Source organism: Filicampus tigris, chromosome 2 (assembly GCF_054856515.1).
Source record: "Filicampus tigris isolate MCC_2025a chromosome 2, RoL_Ftig_1.0, whole genome shotgun sequence".
NCBI classification, from domain to species: Eukaryota; Metazoa; Chordata; class Actinopteri; order Syngnathiformes; family Syngnathidae; genus Filicampus; species Filicampus tigris.
Genome location: NC_141218.1, coordinates 15,551,013 through 15,577,259, shown reverse-complemented (window position 1 = coordinate 15,577,259; position 26,247 = coordinate 15,551,013). Strand labels below are relative to the sequence as shown.

At 41.8% G+C, this 26,247-nt stretch overlaps 1 protein-coding gene across 5 annotated transcripts in view; it reads left to right on the top strand.

Moving 5' to 3' along the window:
* The window catches only part of atrx (ATRX chromatin remodeler), a 35,588-nt gene extending 9,601 nt beyond the window's left edge, over positions 1-25,987 (top strand). For 3 of the 5 annotated variants that reach the window (XM_086017861.1, XM_086017860.1, XM_086017857.1), the window contains 25 exons: positions 1,427-1,569; positions 1,648-1,821; positions 1,911-2,025; positions 2,115-2,211; positions 4,328-4,504; positions 6,265-6,406; positions 7,172-7,281; positions 7,518-7,664; positions 7,746-7,923; positions 8,549-8,686; positions 8,759-8,934; positions 9,010-9,127; positions 10,101-10,231; positions 10,399-10,493; positions 10,614-10,753; positions 10,988-11,141; positions 11,276-11,376; positions 12,168-12,276; positions 12,360-12,537; positions 12,847-13,038; positions 19,827-19,976; positions 21,472-21,582; positions 23,671-23,766; positions 23,869-23,997; positions 24,611-25,987. In XM_086017861.1, coding sequence (XP_085873987.1) covers positions 1,427-1,569; positions 1,648-1,821; positions 1,911-2,025; positions 2,115-2,211; positions 4,328-4,504; positions 6,265-6,406; positions 7,172-7,281; positions 7,518-7,664; positions 7,746-7,923; positions 8,549-8,686; positions 8,759-8,934; positions 9,010-9,127; positions 10,101-10,231; positions 10,399-10,493; positions 10,614-10,753; positions 10,988-11,141; positions 11,276-11,376; positions 12,168-12,276; positions 12,360-12,537; positions 12,847-13,038; positions 19,827-19,976; positions 21,472-21,582; positions 23,671-23,766; positions 23,869-23,997; positions 24,611-24,832 — 3,523 coding nt within the window. In that variant the 3' untranslated portion in view covers positions 24,833-25,987. The remainder of the gene's footprint in view (positions 1-1,426; positions 1,570-1,647; positions 1,822-1,910; positions 2,026-2,114; positions 2,212-4,327; positions 4,505-6,264; positions 6,407-7,171; positions 7,282-7,517; positions 7,665-7,745; positions 7,924-8,548; positions 8,687-8,758; positions 8,935-9,009; positions 9,128-10,100; positions 10,232-10,398; positions 10,494-10,613; positions 10,754-10,987; positions 11,142-11,275; positions 11,377-12,167; positions 12,277-12,359; positions 12,538-12,846; positions 13,039-19,826; positions 19,977-21,471; positions 21,583-23,670; positions 23,767-23,868; positions 23,998-24,610) is intronic. The other 2 variants (XM_086017858.1, XM_086017859.1) reach the window with 2 other exon arrangements.
* The last annotated feature ends 260 nt before the right edge of the window (positions 25,988-26,247 follow it).

Genomic DNA, 26,247 nt, shown 5'->3' with positions numbered 1-26,247 from the left:
CAGTTGCTCAGGGCTCAGGTAACGACCAATCGTGGCTCACCGCAAAATGACAGACGCTGAGATGGATAAGACGGGTGGATTTTCTGCTAGATTCATATTCCACAAACGGAATATCAATCAGAATACTTTGTTTACACAAGTGGGTAGTGTTGTCACGATACTAACATTTTGACTTCGATACTATACCTGCATAAAGTACCACCATACTGAAATGGTACCGCGACAAAAATCAGAAAGCAGCAAATTTATAACTGACAAAAGAGCTTCAATTTTTTTTTAAATGTGTTATTAATTTAAAATATTATTCAAAATATTAGGATATGCCCGATAAGAAAATAACATTTGAAACATTTTTAGATATTTATGAACATTTGCACACATGAAGGAGAGTGATATTACACTGTTTCTTTCTCTCCTTGATGATTTATATTTTATAGACTACATGTAAATGAAACTTTAAGAAAACCAGTTTCAATTTATTTATACGTCAATAGTAGAAAATGTGCACAGAGGTTTAAAGAGCCATTAGTGTGACATCTACTGTAATGCAGTATTGAGCAGGTTATGATCATTTTCATGGCCAGGTATGCAGCTGCATAACATCTATGCTTTTTGGACACATAATTAGCCAATTCTGATTTTAAGAATAACATTTTTTTGAAATAATGAGATCAATGCCTGCATTTATTTGTTAATATAAGCATAATGTATACATGTTATTGTATGTACGTATACATACTTACTCACTTTAAGTTTTTAAATTACATGCCACATTCTTGACCTATTTGACTGCATTTCATGTCATCCATTGTTGACATTGACAGTACATTTGCACCTGTAACGGCTTACCTGTTTTCTGAAACTGAGCCGTGATTGGTCGTTACTTGAGCCCTGAGCAGTTGTGATGTCTTTTCAGTTGACAGAAGTGACAAAGTGGCCGCCCCCTGAGATGGCTAAAATGGGGGCGGATTTTGCTGCTTAACTCATATTCCACAAACGCAATATTAATTAGAATGCCGTGTTTGAACTAGTGGGCCTGCTGGGAACATATTCATAGGAAAAAATATGTTTGGGTTGATTTCGCCTTTAAGCATTTTGGTTGGTGCCATAATAGAACCGGAGTTTGGTTCTTATGACACAATCATTTTTTGTTTTTGTGTGTGTGTGTGAAAGAGAAAAATATGAACTTAGAAGCTAGATTTATGCAAAGTAGGTTTTTTTCATGAACCTCCTCATCTTATTTAGCTTCTCAATTACAGCTCCAAGAGTCCAATGTGTAGTAATTAAGCTCCAATTAAAATCTTTTTTTTTTTTTTCATTTTACTGGGTTGATAATTGGCATCCTCTCGGTATGTATGATGTGTGTCTCTGTGTGTGCACCTATGTGTCTGAAATATTAATAATTCCTCTTTTCCTTGTTTTAAAGAATCGCAAAGAAAATGCTTCTAGCCCAGATTAAGTCAAACTTTTCTTCCGGGACTGAGAGCTCCTCAGATAACGAAGTTGAGGACGTGAAGAAGAAGCCCTCCCAAAAAGTAAAAAAGGAAGATGACAACAAAGAACAGCAAGGTAGAGTGAATTTACGTAATCGAACACACTTCTGTCTTTGATGTCTTCTTCTCTGTTACGGATTGTGTTCTCATTCAGCAGTTGAGAATTCAGATGACTCCGGGTCTGATGTAGAGGTGAAAAAGAGTGGTCGACGGCACAAGTTGCTTCGTCACAAGCTCTCCCTCAGTGAAGCAGAGTCCGATGATGACAAAGAAGACAGTGCAGAAAATACTAAAAAGGAGGCCAAGAAGAAGAGAGAAAAGAAGAAAGGTTCATACTCCAGTTGCTCGTCAATAATCCTGAGCTCGGTATTTGCTTTCCGTGAGAACAGTGAGTAACTTCTGTTTTCTGTCTGGTAGTGGACAGTGATGATTCGGCGGACTCTGACTTCAGGAAGTCAGAATCCAGTGCAGAGTCTGTGATGAGCGAAGCACTCAGTGAGTCGGACAACGATGGAAAGCGTCGAAAGACGAGGCGAGAAATCCAAGCGTTCGCTCACGACAATCTATTTCTCTGTTTGCTTTTAGCCTTGCTGAGAAACTAATTCTCTTGTGCACCTTTAGATCTTCGAAAAGGAAGGATGATGAGAAGCAAAAAGGTCACAAACAGAAGAAGAAGAGACGCAGGATCAAAGTACAGGATTCCTCTAGCAATGAGAAGGTGAAATATATACAGTGCTCAACATAAATGAGTGCACCTCAGCAGTTGCAGCAATTGTTAGAAAGCCAAGAGTTGTCTTTGAGAATCGTCATTTTCTTTGGCTTGCTATACTGCTAAAAATGCAGGTTATTGGTGGTTTGCACACTGCATTGCCATTTAAGTGGACTACAAAAATTGGATAACATTTACTGTTGACAGTTTGAAATCAGAGGGTTTGGGCAATTTTAAGGTAAACAATGGCGCTAAATGATTTATCGATTATATCAAAATAGTTGTCGATTAATTTGCTAATCGGTTAGTTTTCAATTTAATCTTTTAATTGTTGTACCTCTAGATATGTAGAAATGCTTTGGCTCAGGAGGTAGAGCAGTTGTAATCCAAGGGTCGGCTGTTCGAATCCCGCTCTGTCTGAGTCATGTCTCGTTGTTTCCTTGGGCAGGACACTTCACCCATCTTGCCTCCAGTGCCACTCACACTGGTGTACGGCTGAGTTTGAATGTTTGGTGGTGGTCGGAGGGGCCGTAGGCGCACACTGGCAGCCACGCTGCCATCAGCCTGCCCCAGGGCAGCTGTGGCTACATGCGTAGTTTACCACCACCAGAGTGTGAATGTGTGCAGCACATGAATCATGTATCCATTGTAAAGTGTCTTTGAGTGTCCAGAAAAACGCTATATAAGTCTGATGCATTATTATTATCATTATTATTAAAAATAAAAATAGTGAAGCCGAGCCGGTCGCCGTGCCGCCCCCCAGGCTGTACATATACAAATATTGTTTTACAACAATAATTAACCTATGTTCATATTAGAGGTGGGCGATATGACGATATTAGATCGTTAAGCGGTTTAACGTGTTCACAATCTCATAAAGCTGAAAGATTGTTTGATCGTCTACATGGCACATTCTATACAATTTAGCTCTATGGTGGCGCAAAGCCGCTGACGCGTATACCCGACCAGCCAATCACAGCACGCACAGTGCACCGTACGTGACACTCCCCGCCTCCCTGTTTGTTTGTATAGCAGGAAGCTATAGCGGAAAGTCACCACGAAGCAGAGTTGGTCCCGAAAAGAAACTCCACATCCACAGTGTCGATTTGGTTTGGCTTTTCCTCGGAGGAGAAAGCGCAAACCAGTTATTTGCAAAGTTTGCAGAGACTCGGTTCGGACGTCAGCGCCGACAGCCAAAGCAAACGGAGATCAGACACACGATAGCCAGAGGCAGCCGCTAGCTCCAAGCTAACGCAACCCACGGTAACACAGTCATTTAACAAGGGCACTCCATATGAAAAAACAAGCAAGCAGTGTAAAGAAGTAACTGAGGCAGTGACTTTATTATTAACCTTGCTGAAGACATGATGGAAACAGTGGAAAACGAGGGCTTTAAAAGACTCTTCAAAGTACTAGACCTGCGTTACAAGATTTTTATGTTTACGCAATGTTTCATTTTATGTTTAAATTCACTGCACATTTTGATAAAAATTTTCACTACTCAAATTAAAACCTGTTCAGAAACCTTAGCTTTCTTAAAATGATTTGTTTTCTTTTACAGTTTTATATACATTTTAAGTATGTTTTATGTTTAACATGAGGAACATGGTCAGAAATGTGCAAATTAGTCTTAAAAAAACTATGTAAAAAAAGAATCATGATAGTGATTTTATTTTTTAAAAATCGTGATATGATATTTTTGCCGTATCGCCCACCCCTTGTTCATATTCATAAGTACCTGTGGATGAAATGGTGAATTCTGCGATGCGTGTTGCCAACATTTTTTTCTTACCTTTTAAACAAAAACAAAAAAAGAAGAATTTAACCACAGGTGAGTAGTGAACCTTGCAAATGTTAGAAATTGTTATTCTTTCCTGATAAATCAAAATGGAATGCACTCACTTATGTTGACCAATGACAAATGTACTAGTTGTAGTTCTGAACCTTAGCAAGTGCAGTCAAGCATGAAACACAAAATGCATTTTAACTTATCCCTGGAGTGTGTTACCAGGATTACGGAGGGCACATATTAATCAAGGGGCTTGCAGGCTACTGATCAAAGGTAGCCATTCCCCCCCCGAAGGGCTGAAGATCTGAGAGCTTCATTTAAGGTTCCTTTCCACAGAGCGGAGATGAAGACGGGGACGACCCAGATGGTGACGAAAAAAAAGGGCGTAAAAAGATCCGCAAAATACTCAAGGATGACAAGCTGCGAACAGAGACGCGGGATGCTCTGAAAGAAGAGGAAGATAGGAGGAAACGTATAGCAGAAAGAGAGGAGCTGAGGAAGAAACTCAGAGAGGTAACCAAGTATTGAAATTGTCACTTTCCTTTGATGACGTGAATTTTAGCACACGTAATGGCTTGGTTAATACTATCAGAATCATATTACCCAGATTTCAGATATTTTAGACCTTTTTTTCATGTATTTTGTTGAATAGAATATGTTTAATGGGTGTTTATTTTTATTTTTGGTTATTTCTATTTTCTTTTTTTTCTACATAAATAGAAATAAACTGTTTATCATTTTCTGCTTTTGTCCAAACCATGTTGTTAAAATGTTGGATTTATTTTGTAAAAATGTCAAAAATGACCAAAATTTCCAAATACTGCTACCTTGGGGACAGAATAGAAAAATATCAGTATTTTTTTCTCAAGAAGTTTAATGTTTCATATTCAATTGTTCATAAGTGTTTACATTTTTCAAAATGTATTTTTTATTTAATCAAAAAGTATTCTAATTGGTGTCCGTATAGTAGGGGTGTAACGGTACGCTAAATCACATTTCAGTTCGGTTTGTTTTTTAATAACTTCGGTTCAGTATATTTCCGGTACCAAAAAACTTATTATTATTTTTTTTTTTATGTTTATTTTGAAAAGATCACAAATAATGGTAAATTTTTTAGAAAAAATAAATAAAAGCGAACCATTCGGGTGATATTCTAAGAAATTACACTAGAATAAAAAATACACTAACAATAAAGGTCTCTTAATTTTGTAAATTAAGACACTGGAATCTTTAAACACTAAGCAGCAATAGCCTATGACACATCTCAGTATTCAAGTTAAAGACAAGTTGTCATTGCAGTACATATTTTCACTTTTTGTGATGAAAAAAAATACATACACTAAACTATTGCTAGCTATATTAAAACTATTTTTATAATAAAAAAAATACAGTAACTTTAAAAAAGCCTTTATGAAATCGTATACCTTTTTTAGGTATTGAAATCTTTGAATGTTCAACAGTATATTGTAACGAATTGGGTTATCTGTGTTCTGGTCGGATTTGTATGTTGCTGAGTTGTGATGTTTTCGAGGTTCATGAATGTATAAAAACGTGATAATTAAACTACGGGAGACGGTGTGTTCCTGAAAGACGCTACAATATGATAAATCTCGCTATTTAAGTTTGATGTTCTTGGCTAAAAAGACTGCTTGCTTCCTCGTCTAAGAAACATTCACAGTTGGATGATGCCGTACATGTTAGACGTGGTACCTGCAACGTAGCCGCCGATCTCATGTAGCAAAGGCGGCACACAACTTTCGGACTTATCCACACACCTTTCCCAACGGCGATGGGGAACAGGAAAGCCAGAATGTTCCCAAACAGGAGACCGCAGTGTACGCGGGGACCTTCGAGCTCTGGCTCTTTTCTGCCTCTCTCTTTTGTGCCGCCTCCCTCCTCTCCCGCGAGCAACAGTCAATAGCGTCCGTGCGTAAGATCGTGTTAATAATAAAAACTGATCAAAAACGGTACGCAAGGTGAACCGAACCAAACATGCCATACCGAAATGTATTACTACACCCACGTGTACCGTTACACCACTACCGTATATGAAGTTGTTTAGCTGTCAGCTGTTATTTCACTGCTTTATTCTGATGTTTTCATATTTTTTCCACGGTACCATTTCAGTGCCAGTATTGAGGTATTTGATGCAGGTATAGAGTATCAAAGTCAAAATATTGGTATCGTAACAACGCTAGTGTGGTTGCACTTGAAATATATTTTCTTTTGACCAATGTTTTTGTTGAATAACATAGTGCCGTTTTTGTGTTCAGACAATTGTAGTGGAAGAGTCTTCCCAGGTGACGTGTCCCATCACCACCAAGCTGGTTCTAGATGAAAATGACGAGACCAAGGAGCCACAGGTGCAGGTGCACAGGAACCTCGTCACCAAGCTTAAACCTCACCAGGTTGATGGTAAGGACAAGACGATTATACTGTTTTTTTTTATTTTGTTTGTATTAAATAATGCTGATGAATGTTGTTTATCACAAGGAATTTTAGCGAATACTTGTACTGTGACTTGCTTAATGTGCTGTCTGCAATTTGTAATGGTGAGCTAAACAGACAGTAGAAACAACATAGGCAAGGCGTTTTCCAAGAAAAATAAAAACTAAAATGTTTATTTTAAGTTAAGGCCTAATGGATTTCACTACTTGGCAGTAACCAGCAGAGCGTATTAGACCATTGGTTTCCAAACTTTTCCACCTAAAAAGTACTTGGCTCTCCAAGTACCATCATCGTGACCAATATTAAAATGCAGTAACATAGTAGACTTAAAGTTAAATACAACTGAACAATACTTGGGCAGTGATCATGTCGCTTAGCACTAATGGTATTTGTACCCCACTTTGAGAATCAGCGGTGGAGGTCATTTAGACCCAACTTGAGGGCCTGCTGAAGAAACTCAAAGTTTGCCTGTGCATTTCAATGTATTGATGCCCACGTCAGGCTTTCATGTGCCATTACATCCTGCAGTTTTTTCTTTTGTTTTGCTAAAGAATAAGGCAAGGGTTAATTGTTGATAATTGTTTTAATTTAACTTCTTCTGAAATACAGCGGCACTTGAAAAAAGTCATGAAATTAATGTAAACAAATGAAAATGATTATAGTCACAGAATATGAGGTATAATAAGATGTGATAATTTGAGAAGACCGTTCATCTTTGTCCGCTTTTTCCAGGGGTGCAGTTCATGTGGGATTGTTGCTGTGAATCTGTGAAGAAGATTGAGAAGTCACCCGGCTCTGGTTGCATCCTTGCCCACTGTATGGGTCTGGGAAAAACACTTCAGGTCAGTAGAAGAGAGAATCTGTTAACAAGTAGTGAATAGTATATGGCCCAGAGTGTCTCAGGTTACACGGCTCCAGCATGGCTTCAGTTGTTGATCGCATTAAGTGGAAAATTCATGGTAAATGTGGTGTTAATCTTCTTTTGTATGTTACCTTTAAACTAGATTGGAGATTACTGTCCTACACAATTGAGTTGCCATTGGAACTTGGTAACTGCAGTTCGCCTTTCCCCCTGTAGGTGGTGACATTCCTTCACACTTTGCTTCTTTGTGAGAAGCTCAACTTCGCAACAGCACTGGTGGTTTGCCCCCTCAACACAGTCCTTAATTGGGTCAACGAGTTTGAGAAATGGCAAGAGGGAATGAAAGACGATGAGTGTTTAGAGGTAATAATTTGCTCTGGCAGCTGTTCGCCACCAAACCTTGATTTTGGAGGATTAACCGGTGATCCGTGGTGTATTCAACAGGTGACGGAGCTGGCCACAGTAAAGAGGCCACAGGAGCGAGCGGTTGCCCTCCAGCAATGGCAAGATATGGGGGGTGTTATGATCATTGGCTACGAGATGTACCGAAATCTGACACAGGGAAGGAACACCAAGAGTAAGAAGCTGAAAGAGGCATTTCAGAAGACTCTGGTAGACCCAGGTATGGTCATACAGTATTACGGCACATATACGATGTGAGTGCTTTCATACAAATACAACGATTGTATAAATGTGGAAACCATAACACTGGTCAATATAAAATGTTATTCAGCAATGGTTTTATGTGTCTCTAAATGTTTTTTTAACGCTGATTTAAAAAAATAGTTTTTACTTCTTTTTTTTCTTTCTTTTTTTTCCTAGCGCATCAAGTTTTTAAGATTTCCAGTTTTTAGTTTTAAATTTGACTTTAAATGTTTGCGCAATATGTATTTTTACCATGTGTTGTAGTTTATAGCGATGATGTTTCGGGAAAAACAATCCACCTGCTGCTGAACAAAACCTTTAATTCATAAATATTACTGAATATATTACTATTATGTTATTATTAGTTGAACAGTATTATTATGATTATTATTAAAACATTCAAGGGGGAAAAAATAGGGAAGATTCAGAATTGGTGCAAAAACATTCATCTAAAAAAGTTTATTGTATGTTTGATTTAAAAAAAACAAAAAAAACAACAACATTTAAATGAAAGAAATTGTTGTATAGAATAGTTAAATGAAATATAGATCCCATTTACAACCAGATTTTCCTTTTTGTTTTTCACTTTACTTTCCCTTCAGGTCCCGACTTGGTGATATGTGATGAAGGTCACATCTTGAAGAATGAAGCATCGGCTGTGTCCAAAGCCATGAACTCCATCAGGACAAGGAGGAGGGTTGTGCTGACTGGAACGCCTCTTCAAAATAACCTCATTGAATGTAAGCCTGCCGACAGTTGTTGAATTTAGATCCCAAAACGACAATCTTCTGACTCCCATGTTTCCCTATCAGACCACTGCATGGTGAACTTCATTAAGGAGAATTTGCTCGGATCAGTTAAAGAGTTTCGCAATCGCTTCATCAATCCCATCCAGAACGGACAGTGTGCCGACTCCACAATGCAAGATGTCCGCATCATGAAGAAGAGGGCTCACATCTTGTATGAGATGTTGGCTGGATGTGTTCAGGTAACACGCACGCCCGTCTGATTGCCGCCTGTACTCACATGGTTGATGCTAAAAGTCTTCTTTTTGCTTTCCCAGAGGAAAGATTACACAGCACTCACTAAGTTCCTGCCACCCAAGCACGAATATGTGTTGTCCATCAGAGTTACTCCACTCCAGTGTACAATCTACAGATACTACCTGGAGCACTTTACTGGTGAGATGCATGCTGCATGGAAATGTTTTGATTTAATTTGTCCCCTTGATTTTCACAACGCACTGATGCTGTTGGGGCTTATTTGCATGACTTGTTGGGCCTGCTAAGATGACATTTTAGCTCACTCCAAGAAAAGACTAAAGCAGATAAATTAATATAGAGACTTGTACGAGTAATGTGCATAAATACTGACAAGCCTGAATCCTTTTCCATTTTTTTTTTTGCTTTCAAAGTGCTACCTTCACTGGGTGACATTTTATTTTTTATTTTTTTTAACTTCAGAGTTCTTTCTCCTCTCACTTTTCTGTGCTTCTTTGCTAAGTCGTTTAGTGGACTTTCCTCAGTGTGTGTGTGTGTGCATATAAGTGTGGCAGCTGGCAGAGAGCCGCTGGCAGGGTTTAAGCACGGTTTCCCACGTCTCCCTAATGAAGAGCTCTGGGAGGGTTAGGGGCGGGGTATGTGGGGGCATACAGGAAAGGGAAAGACATGGAGGTGGTTGAGGGGAATATCAGAATTTTTGCACCAAAAATGAAAACAAAGTGGTGGAGGGTAGGCAGTTAGGAAGGACTAATAGGGTCAGAGGTGGTTGTTGCTATGTGCTGTGGTTCATTAGCAGCAGTGTTGTCCACAGGGTACAGTGCTGATGTTGTGACTCTTACTGCTGACCTCCACAGTAGTGTCTTTGCACCCACCCCAATCCCCAGACCACCAGGCAGTCTGGAAGGGTCGAATATTTCTTCCATTAGTGCTGTTTCCGTAACCCAAAATAGTTGATGTTGGTGCTGCCACCACAAAGTTGGTGCAGAGGGAATTATGCCCTCTGACGGTACACCTTGTTTTGACGATTGCTACGCAAGTATCAGGCATAAATTTAGACCCATATACATGTTCTACGCAACCATTTTCTGCGAAGAGAGACGAACCTTCAGCCTGACATGTTCACATGCATCTCACCCTCTCCCTCCTGTTGCAGGTGTGGGGAATGCTTTGGAGGGGGGCCGAGGCCGCGCAGGGACCAAACTCTTCCAGGATTTCCAGATGCTCAGCAGAATCTGGACCCATCCCTGGTGCCTTCAGCTGGATTACATCAGTAAAGAAAACAGGGTAGGTATGGGAAGATGAAATGAAACCTTGCTATGTGGTGTACTGGGACTATGGGAGTGATGATCATCCACTTTTTTGAAAAACAAATGCGCGTTTGCAGCTTCAAAGCATCTGCTGTCTGTATTTGGTACACTACGACACATTTGAGTCACTCTTCTCTCTTTCAGGGTTTCTTTGACGAAGACAGCATGGAGGAATTCATCGCCTCGGAGTCCGAAGAGTCGTCCCTTAGTCTGAGTTCTGAGGAAGAAAAGCAAAAAAAGTAAAGATTCCAGTTCTCCGTGTTGGATATTTATAAAACCAGAGGCACATTTGTACTCCCCCTTTTCTTCCATCTGTTACTCTTGCTGACCCCGTGTCTTCCACTGTCCCTCCTTAATAGGAAAAAGAAGAAAGGCAAAGGAAGAAAGAAGGGATCTGATGACTCTGATAGCGAAGATGTGGAAGTCATCAAGGAGTGGAACACCAGTTCTCGGGGCAGGAATGGAGAGGGCCGAAACAGGGCTGAGCCTGTAGAGGAGCGTAAGTTTGGAGTCTCGAGAACAGCTTTGCATGTTCTAGTTGAACCTAATTGAGCTTGACAACCAATGCGGACAAAATGTGACGATAAACAATGAGGGGTCACACACGGCCAGATGTGTATAAAATGAGGGCATACATAATTTAATCCATATTACATCCATAATTTGGTGGCGTATTGTTGTTGCGAGGTTTGTGTACAGTCTTAGGACTCATTTGTCTTTCTTTGTCGCAAAGAAGCTCAAACCTCCGGCTCGGCACCAGGGAGCCCAACTGCTGACTGGCACAAGGAGTTTGTCACCGAGGCCGATGCTGAAGTCATGGATCACTCTGGAAAAATTATGGTCCTCTTTGAGATCCTGCGCATGGCAGAGGAAGTGGAAGATAAAGTGTAAGTATGTCTGCGCTCTGAGGATATCTACACACATCTCTGGAATGTGCTGTTTGTGTTTCTGTTTTGTAGTGTAATGGGATAGCGTTTTGAAACGTAAAGTGACACCAAGGAATCTTTGTGCCCATCCACAGCTTGGTGTTTAGTCAGTCTCTTATCTCTTTGGACCTGATTGAGGATTTCCTGGAGCTGTCTTGCAGAGCTGCAGATGAAGACAAGATCTCACCGTACAAAGGTAGGCTTTATACTTCCATCCAACATGTTCTTTTATTCCAGAAGATCTCATTTGGCTCTGTTGTGAGGCTGTTAATTACTTGACTGAATGATCCTCTCCTGTATTTGCCCGTGATCAGCTTCCGACTGAATGTTTTGCTTTGTAATGCTGCTCTTAGTCACGATGTGTTAAACTAACCACGTACCTTTCTTAATAAGAGAAACCAGCTACTGTTTTATGTTGAGCTTCATGAGGTTTATTGGGTGTTCCAAAATTAAGTCCTCTTTTTTTTCTTTTCTTGTGCTAATACCCAAAAATGCTAATATTACCTTTTGGGTCATAATTTTCCATGCATTCCTTGAAGCAAGCCCACATGTAGCACGTATTTTTGTCCACACGTTTTAGCTTCAAGCGTGCATTCATACAAACATAGCGCCATTAATGTAAGGTCACAACTCCTAATTAAACTTGGGCAGCTGTTTTTACTTTCATTTTGAAATTGATTAGACCTTGACTTTTTATTCCACCAAAAATGTTTGCTCAAGGGTTTGTAATTTGTAATGAAAAGATCACAGTACTCTAATTGGAAACATGCAGAACTGCTGCTTATGAAGGCTAGCGAGGGGGTGGCCATCTTGAAGGTTACATACAGAGGGGCTCCATCCACCATAACCGTCTATCAGCGCATACCCAGACCAGGTCCTCTTTGACAAGAAACGGCCTAGTTGCTAGTGACATGTTGTTGAAGGCTTTTGAGCAGCTTGATGATGACATTGAATCGCAGGTTTCTTCACTCTCATGTGTCTGTGAAGGTGAGGGCAAGTGGTTCAGGAACATTGACTACTATCGACTGGACGGCTCCACCAACGCCACCACAAGGAAGAAGTGGGCTGAGGAGTTTAATGACCCAAACAACACAAGGTGATTTATTGTTTTAAATCTCTATTATTAAACAATTCAGACATCATTTGTGTAAGTCGTTTTCGCTTCCCAAACCATTCCAGGGGTCGTTTGTTCCTCATTTCCACACGAGCTGGCTCCCTTGGCATCAACCTGGTGGCGTCCAACAGAGTCATTATCTTTGACGCCTCCTGGAATCCTTCATATGATATCCAGAGTATATTCAGGGTGTATCGGTTTGGCCAGCTGAAGACGGTCTTTGTCTACAGGTTCTTGGCACAGGTGATCTTAGCAGGATGTCTTTTTTTTGTCATTGCCTCTTTAGCAACAATCAGATATTCTAAAACTGTGCCAGCCAAACATGGTAACCAGCAGCTGAAATAAAAAAAAAAAGACCCGATGCAGCACAAGAAATGCACATGTCCATGAATTAATGAACCTTTATCTGTTGCTGGAGTTGTATTGAATCTGTACCTCTGTGAGCTTTGCTTAGTCATAGTGTTGAGTTAAAACTGGCACGGTATTTTTACTTTTTGGAACCCTCCAAGTTATATTTATTGCACGTTCTTTCGTTTCATATTCTCCTCCCAGGGCACAATGGAAGAAAAAATTTATGACCGGCAGGTTACCAAACAGTCTTTGTCATACCGAGTGGTGGACCAGCAGCAGATTGAAAGGCACTTTACTATGAACGAGCTGGCGGAGCTCTACACTTTTGAGCCCGATATGCTGGACGATCCATCAGAGAAGAAGAGCAAGAAAGCCACACCGATGCTCCCCAAGGTAAATCAATGATATACCAATCCTATACTTCACACTTGTGCTCGTGTGCCAGACCAGTCTACTAATATATTAAATCTACACTAACTCGGATGTGTAATTAGGCTTTTATGGAGTTTTTTTTATTAAGTACCCAACAATCCTTTAGAGTCATGAGTAATACATTATCAGTGTTTTCAGTGCTCCTCTGTAGGCCAGCTATTTATTCATGCTTTATCTTATTTATGTTCATTCTATATTATCAATTCAATAAATGATAGGTGTGAATTAGGTCTGAACGATTATGGAATATAATCTAATTGCGATTTTATTATTATTATTTTTTCCCTCCCCGGAAATTGCAATTGCGATATGTGTTGCGATTCGCAACTTGTCGCCGTGCACAGTGGGTTATTTCATTCATGTAAACGGGTTAATCCAAATGTTTCAGAAATCGGAATTTTGACCTTAACCCGAATATTAACTGCATATAAACGTAGTCACTATGGCGCTCGGGACAAAATGGCGGAAAAGGCACCGGTGTCATAAAATCGATACGTCGTAATTTGAGGACTTCCTGTAGTTTTGCCACTTCCCTCATATAACTTTGTTTCATGAAACATAATGTAAACGTAGGCTGCAGTTCTTAATCACTCAACTTCTTGTATAGCCCGATAAACAATAATCCAGTAGCTCTCCCACTTCCTACATGCCACTTCGTTTCATGAAACGTGATATGTACGGGTAAATGTGGACTGCACTTCTTAAATCACTCACTCACTTCACTCAACACATGGATGGTCAAATAAAACATACATGCATAAAATTAAAGCTTAACCCATCTCCAGTTAATAACATCACACACGCCACCCGATAGGAAAAGTAAGATAATGCCTATTTATGGCATCATATTAAGCGGCATCGGGCATTTCCACTCTGCGGCGTCTCAATATTAAACATCTTTTCGTCTGTCTTTTGGTTCGCACTATCGTCTCTGCGTGTGTGCTCAAACTTTGAAGACGGGTTAAGTCGAAGTCATCGACGACACAAATCTCAAATCAGAGATTGTATTTCAAATGCAATTAATCATTCACCCTAGTATGAATGTGAGAGGGAGTTATTGTGTTTATAATATGTGCCCTGTCAGGTTGTACTCCAATGTGACAAATTCTAGTAGGTTGAAAAGTGTGACTACTATTATAGAATTGGTCACATTTGATGGGTTGAGCAAAGTTTGTGGTTCCACAGCGATGTTGCACTGCCCTCACAGGAATTCTCCAACGCTCACTCTGCTAGCTATGATTATTTTTGTGACCTTTTTTTTAGAAGTGAATCAGCATTCTTTTGTGAATTGTTCCCCCACCCACCCACTTTTACGTTGTTATTTAGGCCCCCTGGGTTTTAATGAGAACACACTGCACTCACATGAGCCATCCAGCATAGCGCAGCTGCACGCATCTGTTTACTGCTATTTACTAAATAGTCTCCTCCTTGCGATGCTGCTATAAACCTGCACTTTTTTCCTCATTCCTTGCCATTATTTACTTTGTTGTTGATCTCTTAATTTCTCCTCTTGCCTTCACCCCCTTTTTTAGTCCACAGAGTTGATTCACCTTTGTTGTTGTGTTAAGATGCTCTTAGTTTGGGTTTGACCAAGGTTTCTTCGCAGAAATCTGTAAACAGGGCGGATAAAATAAACACCGCTTCTGCAAACCTTTACACCGAGCCATCTGTCGTCCATTTACAGTACACAGTCCAAATCACCTTTCACTGTTCCCTCGATGGTTTAATGGACAGGTAGGAACCCCGAATCAACTCACCATGAAATTGAAATTGCGTCTCCAAACCCTTGTAGCTTCCAACTGTAGAGTCAGTCACGTTTGAAGTTTTGAATCGTACGGATGTGTTTGGTGAGCCACGTTCCTTTAGACGTGTATGACATGTAGTAAAATATCAGCATTTATTTTACACATTATTCAGGCCGACGTTGAAGTCATTGACAAGCTGCCGGTTTGGGGCAACTTGCTGCTGCTGATGATGATGATGATGATGATGATGATGATGATGATGGCAACAGAGCTGGGAGTTAGATGGAAGGAATTCTGTCTGGATTCATGTGAAGATGAGTCAGAAAGACTCTTTGCTTTCAGCCAACTGCCTTCTGCACAGACAGGGGAGTAAGTCAAGTCACGGCATTAGAATCTTCACTCTGCAAACTCGAGCGACGTCAACACTTTATTACAAATAATGTGCTCGCCGATCGCTCTGACTGTTGCCCTTTTCATCAATTTGCTCATCTGATCTTATGTCTTTAGCTCTCACTTCCCCGAGCCTCGTCTATTATGTGCCCCATTCTTCATTAAGCTACGCCATCTTGTCGCCATGATCTTCGCAGCCATCTGTTATGCTGACTCACCTCTCTACCGCTGCATGTTCAAAGCGAGCCCAGTAAAGTTGTTTTTCTTATCCTCCCCTTGGACTCCCCCTGCCTGATGAAGGGTCATTATTTAAACCCTTCTTTTAAAGATGTCTATGTGCTCTTCAGAGAAACTAATTGAAGACAAAAGAGGCAGGCGTGCTTCCCCTTAATGACAAAGAAGGTTGTGGGTCCCAGACATGAGGGTTTGACTTCCCACCCAGCCTTCCAGACACATCCTATTTCCTGCTCATCACGCTCTAACATGGAGCAAGCATCCACTTGCAGAACGGTCAGCCAGCCCAGCTTGCTGTACACACACTTTATACAGCTCCGCTGGTTTCCAATGTGTACAATATCCATTGGATAATTTTCCGCGGCACACCTGATAATCTCTCACGGCACATTGTTTGGCAATCGATGGATTAATGAGTGTAAAAGGATCAGCGCCACAAGTGTGTTTTACCTTTTGTGCTTTCTGGGTACTGTTGTTAATGTCGAAGAGGGCGAGTGTGAGGACAACATACTAACAAGAATGAAACTTGTGACTCAGCGCCGTCCTGGCTGCTCGGTGCAATATGGCTGAAGCCACAATTAATCAATATTAATTGTACCAACAAGTTGGCGTCAGGATTGTATTGTGCCCCACCTTTGACTTTCTGCCGTGCTTTGAAAAACGCGCTTAACGATGTCACGTAATCGCAAGTCATCGTGCCCATCGATGAGAAAGTTGCAGTATGCAGGTAGGTTGTAGATGAAATTTGCGACGAGCATTTCTCTCAAAGCCTGGTTGGGTCGAATCGCACCGTGGCTGACTGCAGGTAGCCAAATGCGAAACTCTACTTATTCCAGATTGTCTCTACAGGGAAGCCAGCGCTAGCACCGCCAAAAGTCTGCAGAGATCACGCTAAAGTATTTCCATCATCAATCTTTGTTAAGAGTTGTTTCACCTTAGGTTGTGATAGCTCAATTGCTTCCAATGTGAAAAACGTGAAATACAACCCCAGATAACCAAAGGTATCCAAAAACGCAGACATTGGTACGCGCAGCTGTCTTAAACATTGGAGCACCATAGCCATAACAAAAAAACGTCATGGTATTTTCCTCCAAGGTCAAAATGGTGTGCAGAAAAGTCCGTGGAGAGCTGAGTGAGCCAAGCTTCCATAAAACCGCATCAAGTTCAAGCTTTATGAATTGGCCCCAGATCTATTAGCGTTTTAAAAGATGGGCTACATTTGTGTTGACTGATATTTCTTTGCGTCTCCTGAATTGTGTCCCCAATATAGATTATAATTAAAGGTTTGTCGAGCAGGTGATTTTCTCTTTTTAATTGCCTCATTGCCACAAAAACAACTTTGGCATGCGTTTGTGGTGCAGATCGTGTAGTCCTCAGGGCGGTCTTGGCCTCCTCCTGTCAGGCACAGCTCCAAGTTTTAAGTGCGTTTCTGCCGAGAAACTTGTTTAGCACTGTCTGCTAGCGTTGTGCGTGTGTGTTTAACTCGTATGCAGCTGTGGGTGCGGGAGTTTTGACTGGCTGTGTTTAGCTATTACAAATATCTCTGCCTCTTGCATTCCTGCTTTTGGGATCTTGCCTTCGACCCCCTGTTGCGAACACACCTGCGCGTTTAAAGCCGCCGCATCAAACTCTCTTAAACTATAGTGGAAAAGGTCAAACAATTCATTTGGGGATGGCAATCGACATTTGATTTATTACGACTTTCCAAAAGAAAATGGTGGAAATTTAAATGATGTGTTGGAGTTGTCAGCACACAGCACAGCGGTGTACATTCTTTTATTGATGGAGACTTCAGCATGCTTAAGTGATATTATAGTGAGCGGCCACGACGGAGACCTTGTATACTGACGTCTCGTGAAATATACTGACCGTGCACGACGCTGGTTTTTGTGTGGTGTTTGAGATGTAGGTTCAATTATTTGTTCCGGTTTAGACGATGTACTGTATGTAGTCTGCAACTTTGTTTGTGTGTTCCAAGTGCTTTACTTTTCATCTACCCGTTATAGATAGGTAGAAAATGGCATGTTATATGAGGTTTATTGTCATGGCAGTCAAAGTACATGTCACTGAAGTGACTAGCTTAAAATCGCAATGAATAACAGTTTAGCTGCTGGAAATAAGGTACTTGTTCTCAACTTCAGAAGGTATCTCATAACAAAGCCAGCAATCTTGCCTTCCTGGAATCTAAAGCTATTCATGCCGACAGGTGTTTAATTGCAGTCTATTGGTAAAGTACGCATGGATGCCCTCTGCCAGTAAAGTCCAAATGAGGCTCGTTTATGTCCACTTCATCTTTCATCTCTCCATGCGCAGGCCGCTGCGTTCGAAAACTGCTTTACATCATTTCAATGCTGGCGTGTAAGACATTTTCGTAGCATGCATATAAACAAAGCTTCGATTCTTTAAAAGGTTGCACACGCTGATGAATTTTATGGTCGGTATCTGTCTTGTTTGGGGTTTTATTTAACCCATTAAGGACAGGAGCGCATAACCGCCTTTCTACCACTAAATCTGGGAGCGCTGTTGTGTGTTTTTGCCTTTAAAGCCGGGAGAGCGTATACGTCATTTTCTTTTTTTAGTCCAATTCTCAGTCTCTCACTCTTGGCCAATGAAATGCATCACAATACACATGCGACGGTGTCGTGAGTTGTCAGAGCATATCCGGAATGTTTTCGAGGAGTAATGGTGGCACACAGTCGATCGCGGCAGTGATAAGTCACGGCAGTGATATCGACGACACGCTCGCGGACTTTAAAGCCGTGAAACCATCCAAACGTGATGCACGGTTAAGATTTCACGATTTTACGATTTCCACGTCTTTGTAAGACAACACAGCATGGTAATCAACTACTCGTTTTTTAAAATTTTTTTTATTAAAAATAGTGCTTCACTTGCATCTTCAATTGAAACATAAATATCACTAAACTCATGCCTGTGTGAAAGCCACTCGTCTAAGCTCTCAAATTCTTTTGGAATTTTGTTTCTATCCGCTACAGGGGCTGAAATATGATTTTGTAGGTGGCGAAAATGTCAGCTTTTCAAGGGTGACCCCAAAGACGACCGTAGGTTTTAGAGACATGTCTCACGAGGGGCTTCGGGCTTTAATGGGTTAAGATATGAAGATTTCTCTGGACCGTCACCTCAAACCTTAAATATACATTTTCAGACGCCACAACTCCATCCCAGGTTCCACCCCGTAGAAGTACCCACTCATACGCCCCATATGCTCATTGAGTGGGTTCACTTACATCATTTCGGTCCGAGCATCTGCACACCCAGCGGCTCTCACTTTTCCAACTCTCCTGCAGTAAAGCGATAGGCTTTACCATGCAGGTCCATCAGAATGCCAGTAGGCCGGCTCAGGTTACTGACCATCATTAGTAGCGGGTCACATTTGCGCGAAAGAGACGGACCGGACCACCCTAGAGCCGGCGCTGGAGGGGAAATACCAGCGTGCACTTGGTTCCAGGGTGAGCATCTGTATTGTCATTTGAACTCCAGCACTGGTGACCATTTACCTTGAAAATGTCGAAAAACGCCGCTCGTTCAAGCTAGCTACTCCGGCAAGGCCTTCGTCTGCCCGGGTTGGTGGCCCGAGTAGTTTTACCACGTGAATTCTGTGTGTATACAAGCTTGTCTGCTTGTCTTACATCTCTTAATTTGAGAGATCCAGTTTCACCGTCTCTGGCCCACTGTTTATTTTCTCCCTTATTCTGTACAGATTTGCAATCACTGTCTCCTTTCATCCTACTGTGTGTCTGTTTTGTATTCCCGCTTGCGTTGCGCCAGTGACATCTATGATTAATTTGCTTTGCAGACTTCACACTCATTGTCAGAGTTTAGAGGTAGCTGGACAATGGGGAGGATGGGGGGGGGGGTGGTCATGATGGAACCCCTGTGTGAACTGGCTAAGGAGGTTAATGATGCAGCCGTCGTATGACGTCTCCACTTTCCAAAATTCCACTTTAATGTAAAGCTAAGCCACGGCAAAGCAAAGAGTAATTTGGACCATGTTTGTCGGAGAGGAGTCTGGCGCTGCTTGCCTAATTTGACTCAAGTATTGTGCTAAATAATAGTGTTGTCATGGAAACTGAAGTCCTTTAACCTCTGCCAACAAATCACATTGTTTACTTCCGTAAAACACGAAGCAGGAGATTGTTTTTTTTGCCTGCGTTTGTATCTATGGATATGGATGATCATAAAAATTCCCGTGTAGATCCAAATAGGTCCAAGGCTCACTCAGTTGATACCTCCATCTCCAGAACTGGAGTAGAATAGCATCATCCATAACTTTCTAGCGACTGGACCTTTAATTACTGGGGTGCTCAGCGCACGTAATGATGACTTCAAAGTCCTCCCCTTTGACACTTGCCGCTGTAGGACCTCTTCCTGGCTGAGCTGCTGCAGACCCACAAGGACCAGATTGTGTGCTATCATGAGCACGACTCCCTGTTGGACCACAAGGAGGAGGAGGCCCTGAGCGAGGAGGATCGCAAAGCAGCCTGGGCTGAATACGAAGCAGAGAAGAAGGTAAGGTGTGACGTGCACTGCATCATATGTTTAAGAACATTCACCTGTCGTCCAAAGTAGCCTTGTCTTATGGATTTGTCAAGGGTCTATGTATTTCCAATCAGCTGCAGTTGGTACAAGTCACCGGCGCGCTATTGAAGGCAGCCTAACATCTTCGGTCGTTCTCCCATCACACAGAAAGGAATGAATGCGGCACGCATGAGTAGCGTTTGGTTGAATTTAGTGCCATGTTGGGGGACACCTTAGCTGAATGTTTTCAAGCCTTTTCCGAAATGACGCGCCAACGCCCGCGTCCATCCACAAGAGGCTTGTCTCGTGTTCACGTTATCCTTCTGTGGCCGGTCCTTGCACCTCCTCCCCTGTTCCTCCCCGTCCCGTCTTTTTGTAGGTCGAATCAAAGGGCAATTAGTGTGTTTATTTGGAAGATGTGTGTGTGTGCGAAGGGTTGATCGTGCAAGCGAGCGGGAGTAGGTCTCCCCTCTCCTCATGTAATCCTAGATTCTAATTCACTCTAATGATTATTTTTCCAACACACTCTCCCTCCTCTGCCCCCCCCGTGTGCCGTAAGCGGCTTTTCCCTGAGCTTGTCGGGAGAACACAGGGTTTTCCAACTCGCAGGGGAAACGGTGGCACTGAGGTCCAGTGGCGGTCTTTCAGTCGCTTCTGCATCTTTGTGGTGTGTCGTGCAAATTATGGGCGTAAACATCAAACAAAAACTAAATTAACAACAATAATAAGAAGAACAACGGTAACAATAAATTAAATGACTGACTGAAATGAAGTCGATTTTTTTTTTTTTAATCCCCCCAAAATGTAGCGTTTGTGATTTAAAAAAAGAAAATTGCATTCTTCTACATTGCAATGTCGATTTGAAATCAATTATTTGATCAGCTCGAGTGTAATGTTTTTAGAAACCAATCTCTCAATTCACTTCACAGGACCTTTAACAGTTTTCTCATCGGAGAAACAGCTGACATTAAGACAACCTACATCTGCGCAGCTAAGAAAAAAAAAAATAGATCAAACCGTGAGAAAGTGATCTGATGCCCAAAGCTAGTTTGAAGCTTTCGGAGGTTTGTGTCATGTAAAATGTTGCCCCAGCAAGCATGGACATGTGTGTGTGTGTGTGTGTGTGTGTGCATGGTTTAGTAGTGTTTAGGCTTGCACACCTGTCTCTGACCAGGTCCATAACAACCCTCGCAACTCAACCTCCCACCCCCAACACACACACACACACACACCCCGGATGGCCAGATTACAGGGCGCAAGAAAACCATCTGCAGCAGAGTTTCAATTACACACAGACATTGGTATCCTGCTGGCCTTCACTGAAGCACGACTGTATGCCTCACACACACTTACGTTGTCAATTTTTTTTTCACGCAAGTAATAAAGAGAGGATAATAGTCATCCGTCATATTGAAGCGAACCAGTGTCACTCCATTTTTTTTTATTTTTTTTTTTGTTACGGACCGTGCCGTCTTTGCTCTCTCAGGGTCTGACCATGAGGACCAATTACCAGGCACAGCCCCAAATGGGCGCCTCCTCCATATTCTCCCACTACAACATGGCGGCTTTGGCCACCATGACCAACCAGCAGCTGGAGGTAAGTAATGAGCTCCACATGCCCCACTCCTGCCTCCCACTCACCGGCCTCCTCCTTTCTCCCCACGGCATGTCGCACCACATTCCTCAGTCGCCGCCGCTAATTGTGACAACAGTCATGCAGCCGGCGAGCCCGCCTCGGCCGCCCCAAACCCCCCCCCCCCCCCTACCCCCCCTGTCACATCGTAATGTCTCATGTCTGGGCCAGCGGATATTTATACGTGCTGGCACATCTGACTAAAGTAGCGGCGAAGATCAGTGAGCGGAGCAGATGGGTAAAAATATTTAGGCTGGTTTCAATTATTTCCATCATAGTGCGATATACAACTAAAGTTCCTGGGCGATACGATCACTCATTGATGACGTGATCAACACAGTATAGCTCGCATGTCTCCTTCCAAACACCTCCTTAAAGTGAACTCTTTGGCACATGGAGTTCCTTCCACCCATGTGAGGATTCTTGTAGTCCCTGTTACATGAAGGTGGAATCAAAACAGTTCAATTATTTGGTGGTTTTCATGGAAACACTTGCGTACTCGCGTGCAAGATTGTCGGAAATCACGGCGCTGAGCCTTTAGACCAGGCCTTCCCAAACCAATTAACCGTTGGGGATGCTGCACTTTGTGATTCTTAGTCATACAAATCAACTCCGTAATATTTCAGCTATGAGCCGTTGTGCCACGGTGGTCACAGACGGGGGGGGGGGGGGGGACATGCTAGCGTCTATGAACTACCAAAATATATCATCTGATGCTTTCGATGTTAACATTGTTTGAATGTAAGTTTTTGTTTTTCACAAAGTAGCAGACATGAATATATGGCTCGGATATACACAAGGAGGATACAAAAGTAGGCTTTATTAGTATATTTGTATTTTATGATAGCATATTAAATCGCAATATTATTTTAAGATTCTTTTTCGAAATCTCTCAGTCCTTGTGTACACTACCAGTCAAAAGTTTGGACACAGTTTCTCTTGGTATGTCGTGAGAGGTTATGTCCAATATTTACCCATTACGTTTTTATACGGTATTTGTTTCAGACAACTGTGGCCGTTAATTTAACCACCAAAGAATGTTTCTAAGAGCTACAAACGTTACCGGGTGACAAATAATTCTGAAAAGGTTTGACACAAATGGGCTGAAATGTATCTTGCAGTTTGTAAAGTTGTTAGTCCGATCCTGTCTGATCCCGGTTGTCTGGCTTCAAATACTGTTTGATTTGCTACTTTCATTGGTTAAATAACCTGCCATGGTTGTCTGAAAAATGTTTTTTTTTTTTTTTTGTTTTTTTAATTTATAATAATGATGGTGAATAATAAGGAAGAGTTCTACGCTTAAGAGTGCCGTATTAATTGTGTAAGGTGATACTAGAAAGTGAACGTGTTTTTAGAGGTAATGTGTTCATAGAATGATTGAATCTTGAATTTAGATTGTTATACACTGTCCATATAGAAACTGCTCCGACATCGAAAGTCATTTTTGGGCTGTTAGCTTCATGCCACAGCAACCGCTGCGCTACAGTTTCTTCTTGTCGGGCCATTTCAGCCAATCAGAAGTGTAACTATGACACCAAATGACAAGGGGGCAGTTGTAAATGTTGTGGATTTTATATAATACCATTTTATTAATATGTTTTCTGATAGTTCAAATGTCCAAGCTATCACTTTCAGGATATCTTGCGTTGTTTCCGAGAGAGAGAGAGAGAGAGAGAGAGAGAGAGAGAGAAAAAAAAAAGCACCCGCCGACTGCCTCATGTTCTGTGGCACGTAGCGGTTACACTTCAACAATGTGCAGTGAATTAAATGACTTGTTGCTGGAAGTGCAGCGAGTGGATGATACAGTAAATCTCGTGGGCTGTAACAACCGAATGAGCTCATAATAACTTCAGAGCTCAATAATCCTCTGTGGTTTTGTCGCTATAAACAATGCTCGATGACATTAATCATTTCAGTCCATGTTATTTGCACAATCCCAGATATGCAACACTCGAAGCGGTCCTGCGGCTGGGGGGGGTTGCTCTACTGCTCGTGATGCTAATGAGATAAAGGCCTTGTTTCAACTGTTCCTCCGTCTTCGTTTGCGGACAGGAGCTTATCAACCAAGGGCGACTGAAGGTCATGGAGGCAACAAATGCATTGAAGAATTTACAGCGAGACTCAATAGAAGATACTATCGCTCGAATTGTAAGTGCCGACATTTTTTCCATTTGCTTTAGATACCCGCACTTTGACGTTGGGGATGGTTTTTGACCTCAACCTGTAAATTGTCCTCTCCATCGTCCACAGTGGCAAGAGAACCCCACTCTTCATGAGAACCAGGTCCAGTCTTTGGCTATGGGCCGAATGGCCACTGTGGAAATGGAGGCCAAACGCAGAGAAGCTGTTTACAGAGAAACGCTCACCATGCAGCAGACGGTAAGATGTCCCGCTTCCATGGTGTCATTTTGACAACATCGTACTGATGCCGTTTTAGTAACGCACATAAGGGCCAGACCGATTAATCGGCCAATATTAACCCTTTTTAAATCGGCCGATTTTTACCTTTTTTTTTGTCTCCCCCCCCCCCCCCGCATTAAACACAAAGATAATTACATTCAAACAAATGTTAAAAATTGAGTGATATTTACAATTTTTTTTCTCTGGTGTAAAGTTGAACAAATACTAAAGGACAACGCAACAGTTTTCTGCCAAATATCGGAATCAACATCAGTCCACAAAAGATTTGAGTTAATTCCATTATTTTTTGTTAACTATAATAACCTTACTGCAGACCACTGGCTTTAAAAAGAACAACAAAACAGCTGAAAATTGCATTTACAGATTTGCAAAATGCAAGGTTGTTGAGAAAATGGGCTCAAATGTGGTGGTGCACCTGACTGTCACACTTGAATATTTAGTATTGGTATCGTGAGTGCTTTTCTGTGACCTAAAAGCAATGTTGACACATGACAGAAAAAATACACATTTTCCAAAACTACCCATATTTATTCAATCCCCATCACTAATATTGATATTATTCTCTTGTCAGCTGATGATGTACGTCCAGAAGGTGGTAAACAACAGGAAGGTCCAAGAGCAGCAGCTGGCCATGGCCAACCAGACCAGCCTCCTGAACATGGCCCTGCAGAACGGCATGCTGGGAGGAAACCGGCTCAGCCAAATGGACCTGCTGGGCCTTTACCAGCAGCTGCACGGAATGAACCCCCACGCCGCCATGGGCAAGAATCCCGGGCCCTCAAAGGGCCTGTAGGTCACACCAGCTCTCTGGTACCGAGTGGGCCCAGCCCAAGCCGCGCCGCTCTATCTTTATGGGTCAGACGAGAGCCCGAGACAAAGGTGGAGGCTCGACCGCTATCCGCTGGAGTTGCGATTCCGGCTAAACCCGAAGTAAAAATGACTGTTTGGAAGGGGTCTATTTGGGAAACTCGTCAGAAATACAAAGTGTATATACCGCCTTAATGTTATTCAAGTTCTATATCTTCATTTTCATGTATTTAAAGTCAAGTCTGTTATAGTTTGTTTGGCAGCGCTTGAAAGCGTTGCACTGTTTCCCCCACTTAAAAGAGGGTTTCATTGATGTTTAAACACCGTTTTTATACCGGTACACTTTTAAAACCCCAATGGGACCAGTGTGGTTGGTGACAACCAGTAGATTCCTCCACCAATCAAATGAAATGGTGTCTGTTTAAAAAAAAAAAAAAAAAAAAAATGGTGGCGGCCTTACACGAGCCTGAAAAACCAACTTTTTTCCCTATTGGGCTTTAAATGTTTCTCTTAACACAGCTGGTATTGGAATGCTTGTGTTGTTCAAAACTGCCTGCTGGTCCCTGTGACCATTTTTTTTTTTTTTTTTGTATTTGTTTATTTTTTATTTGATTTTTTTTTTTTTTTTTGCATTGTCATTCTCACTGTTAGCGTGATGTCTAGCATAGCACTGTGCGTCCTCGTCATTTTATGTTCCACATGTTGGTCAATGCCCCCAGTGGCCTGGTGACTGACTGGCTCTCACAAAGCACAACCGGTCCAGCTGACCCTCCAGTCTAGTTTGGAAGTTTGCGTGTGTGTGAGTGAGCGTGTGCGCGCGTGTCTTCAGGCTGGCTTTGTGACGCCTCAGTTTCACCTGGCGGCTCTTTTTCGGACAACGTGCTGCTTGTTCTTTGACACGTTCTGCTCCAAACTGGCATTGCCGTTGACGAGGGGGTTTGTGGGGCGAGAGAAGCCGGTTGTCTCTCCATGGCTCCTGTGTTTGCACAAGGTGTATTTCATATACGTGTAGACCGTTTTTTGCCCTCTTAAGAATGTTTTTATGTTAGAAAATACACCACAATTTGCCATGATGACCTAATCTGCTATTCTCTTGTTAAGTATTTAATATAACATTTAATAAAGTGACCAAAAGGATGAATATATCCCACTTTCGACTCTTTATTGTGTGCAAAGTGTACATTTGCCAAGATCAGTCAAGATCTTCTGGATTTCAATCTTGGCTCCGTCCTTCCAATGTGAAGTTTGCGTGTTTTCCTTATGATTAATCAAACCATTTATGTAGCACATTTCAGTGTACAAAAAAAAATGCAACTCAAAGTGCTTAATGTGAGTTAAAACCAATCCTGAACCCAATCGTTCTACTTTAAAATCTATCAAGATATACATCGAATTGGAGAG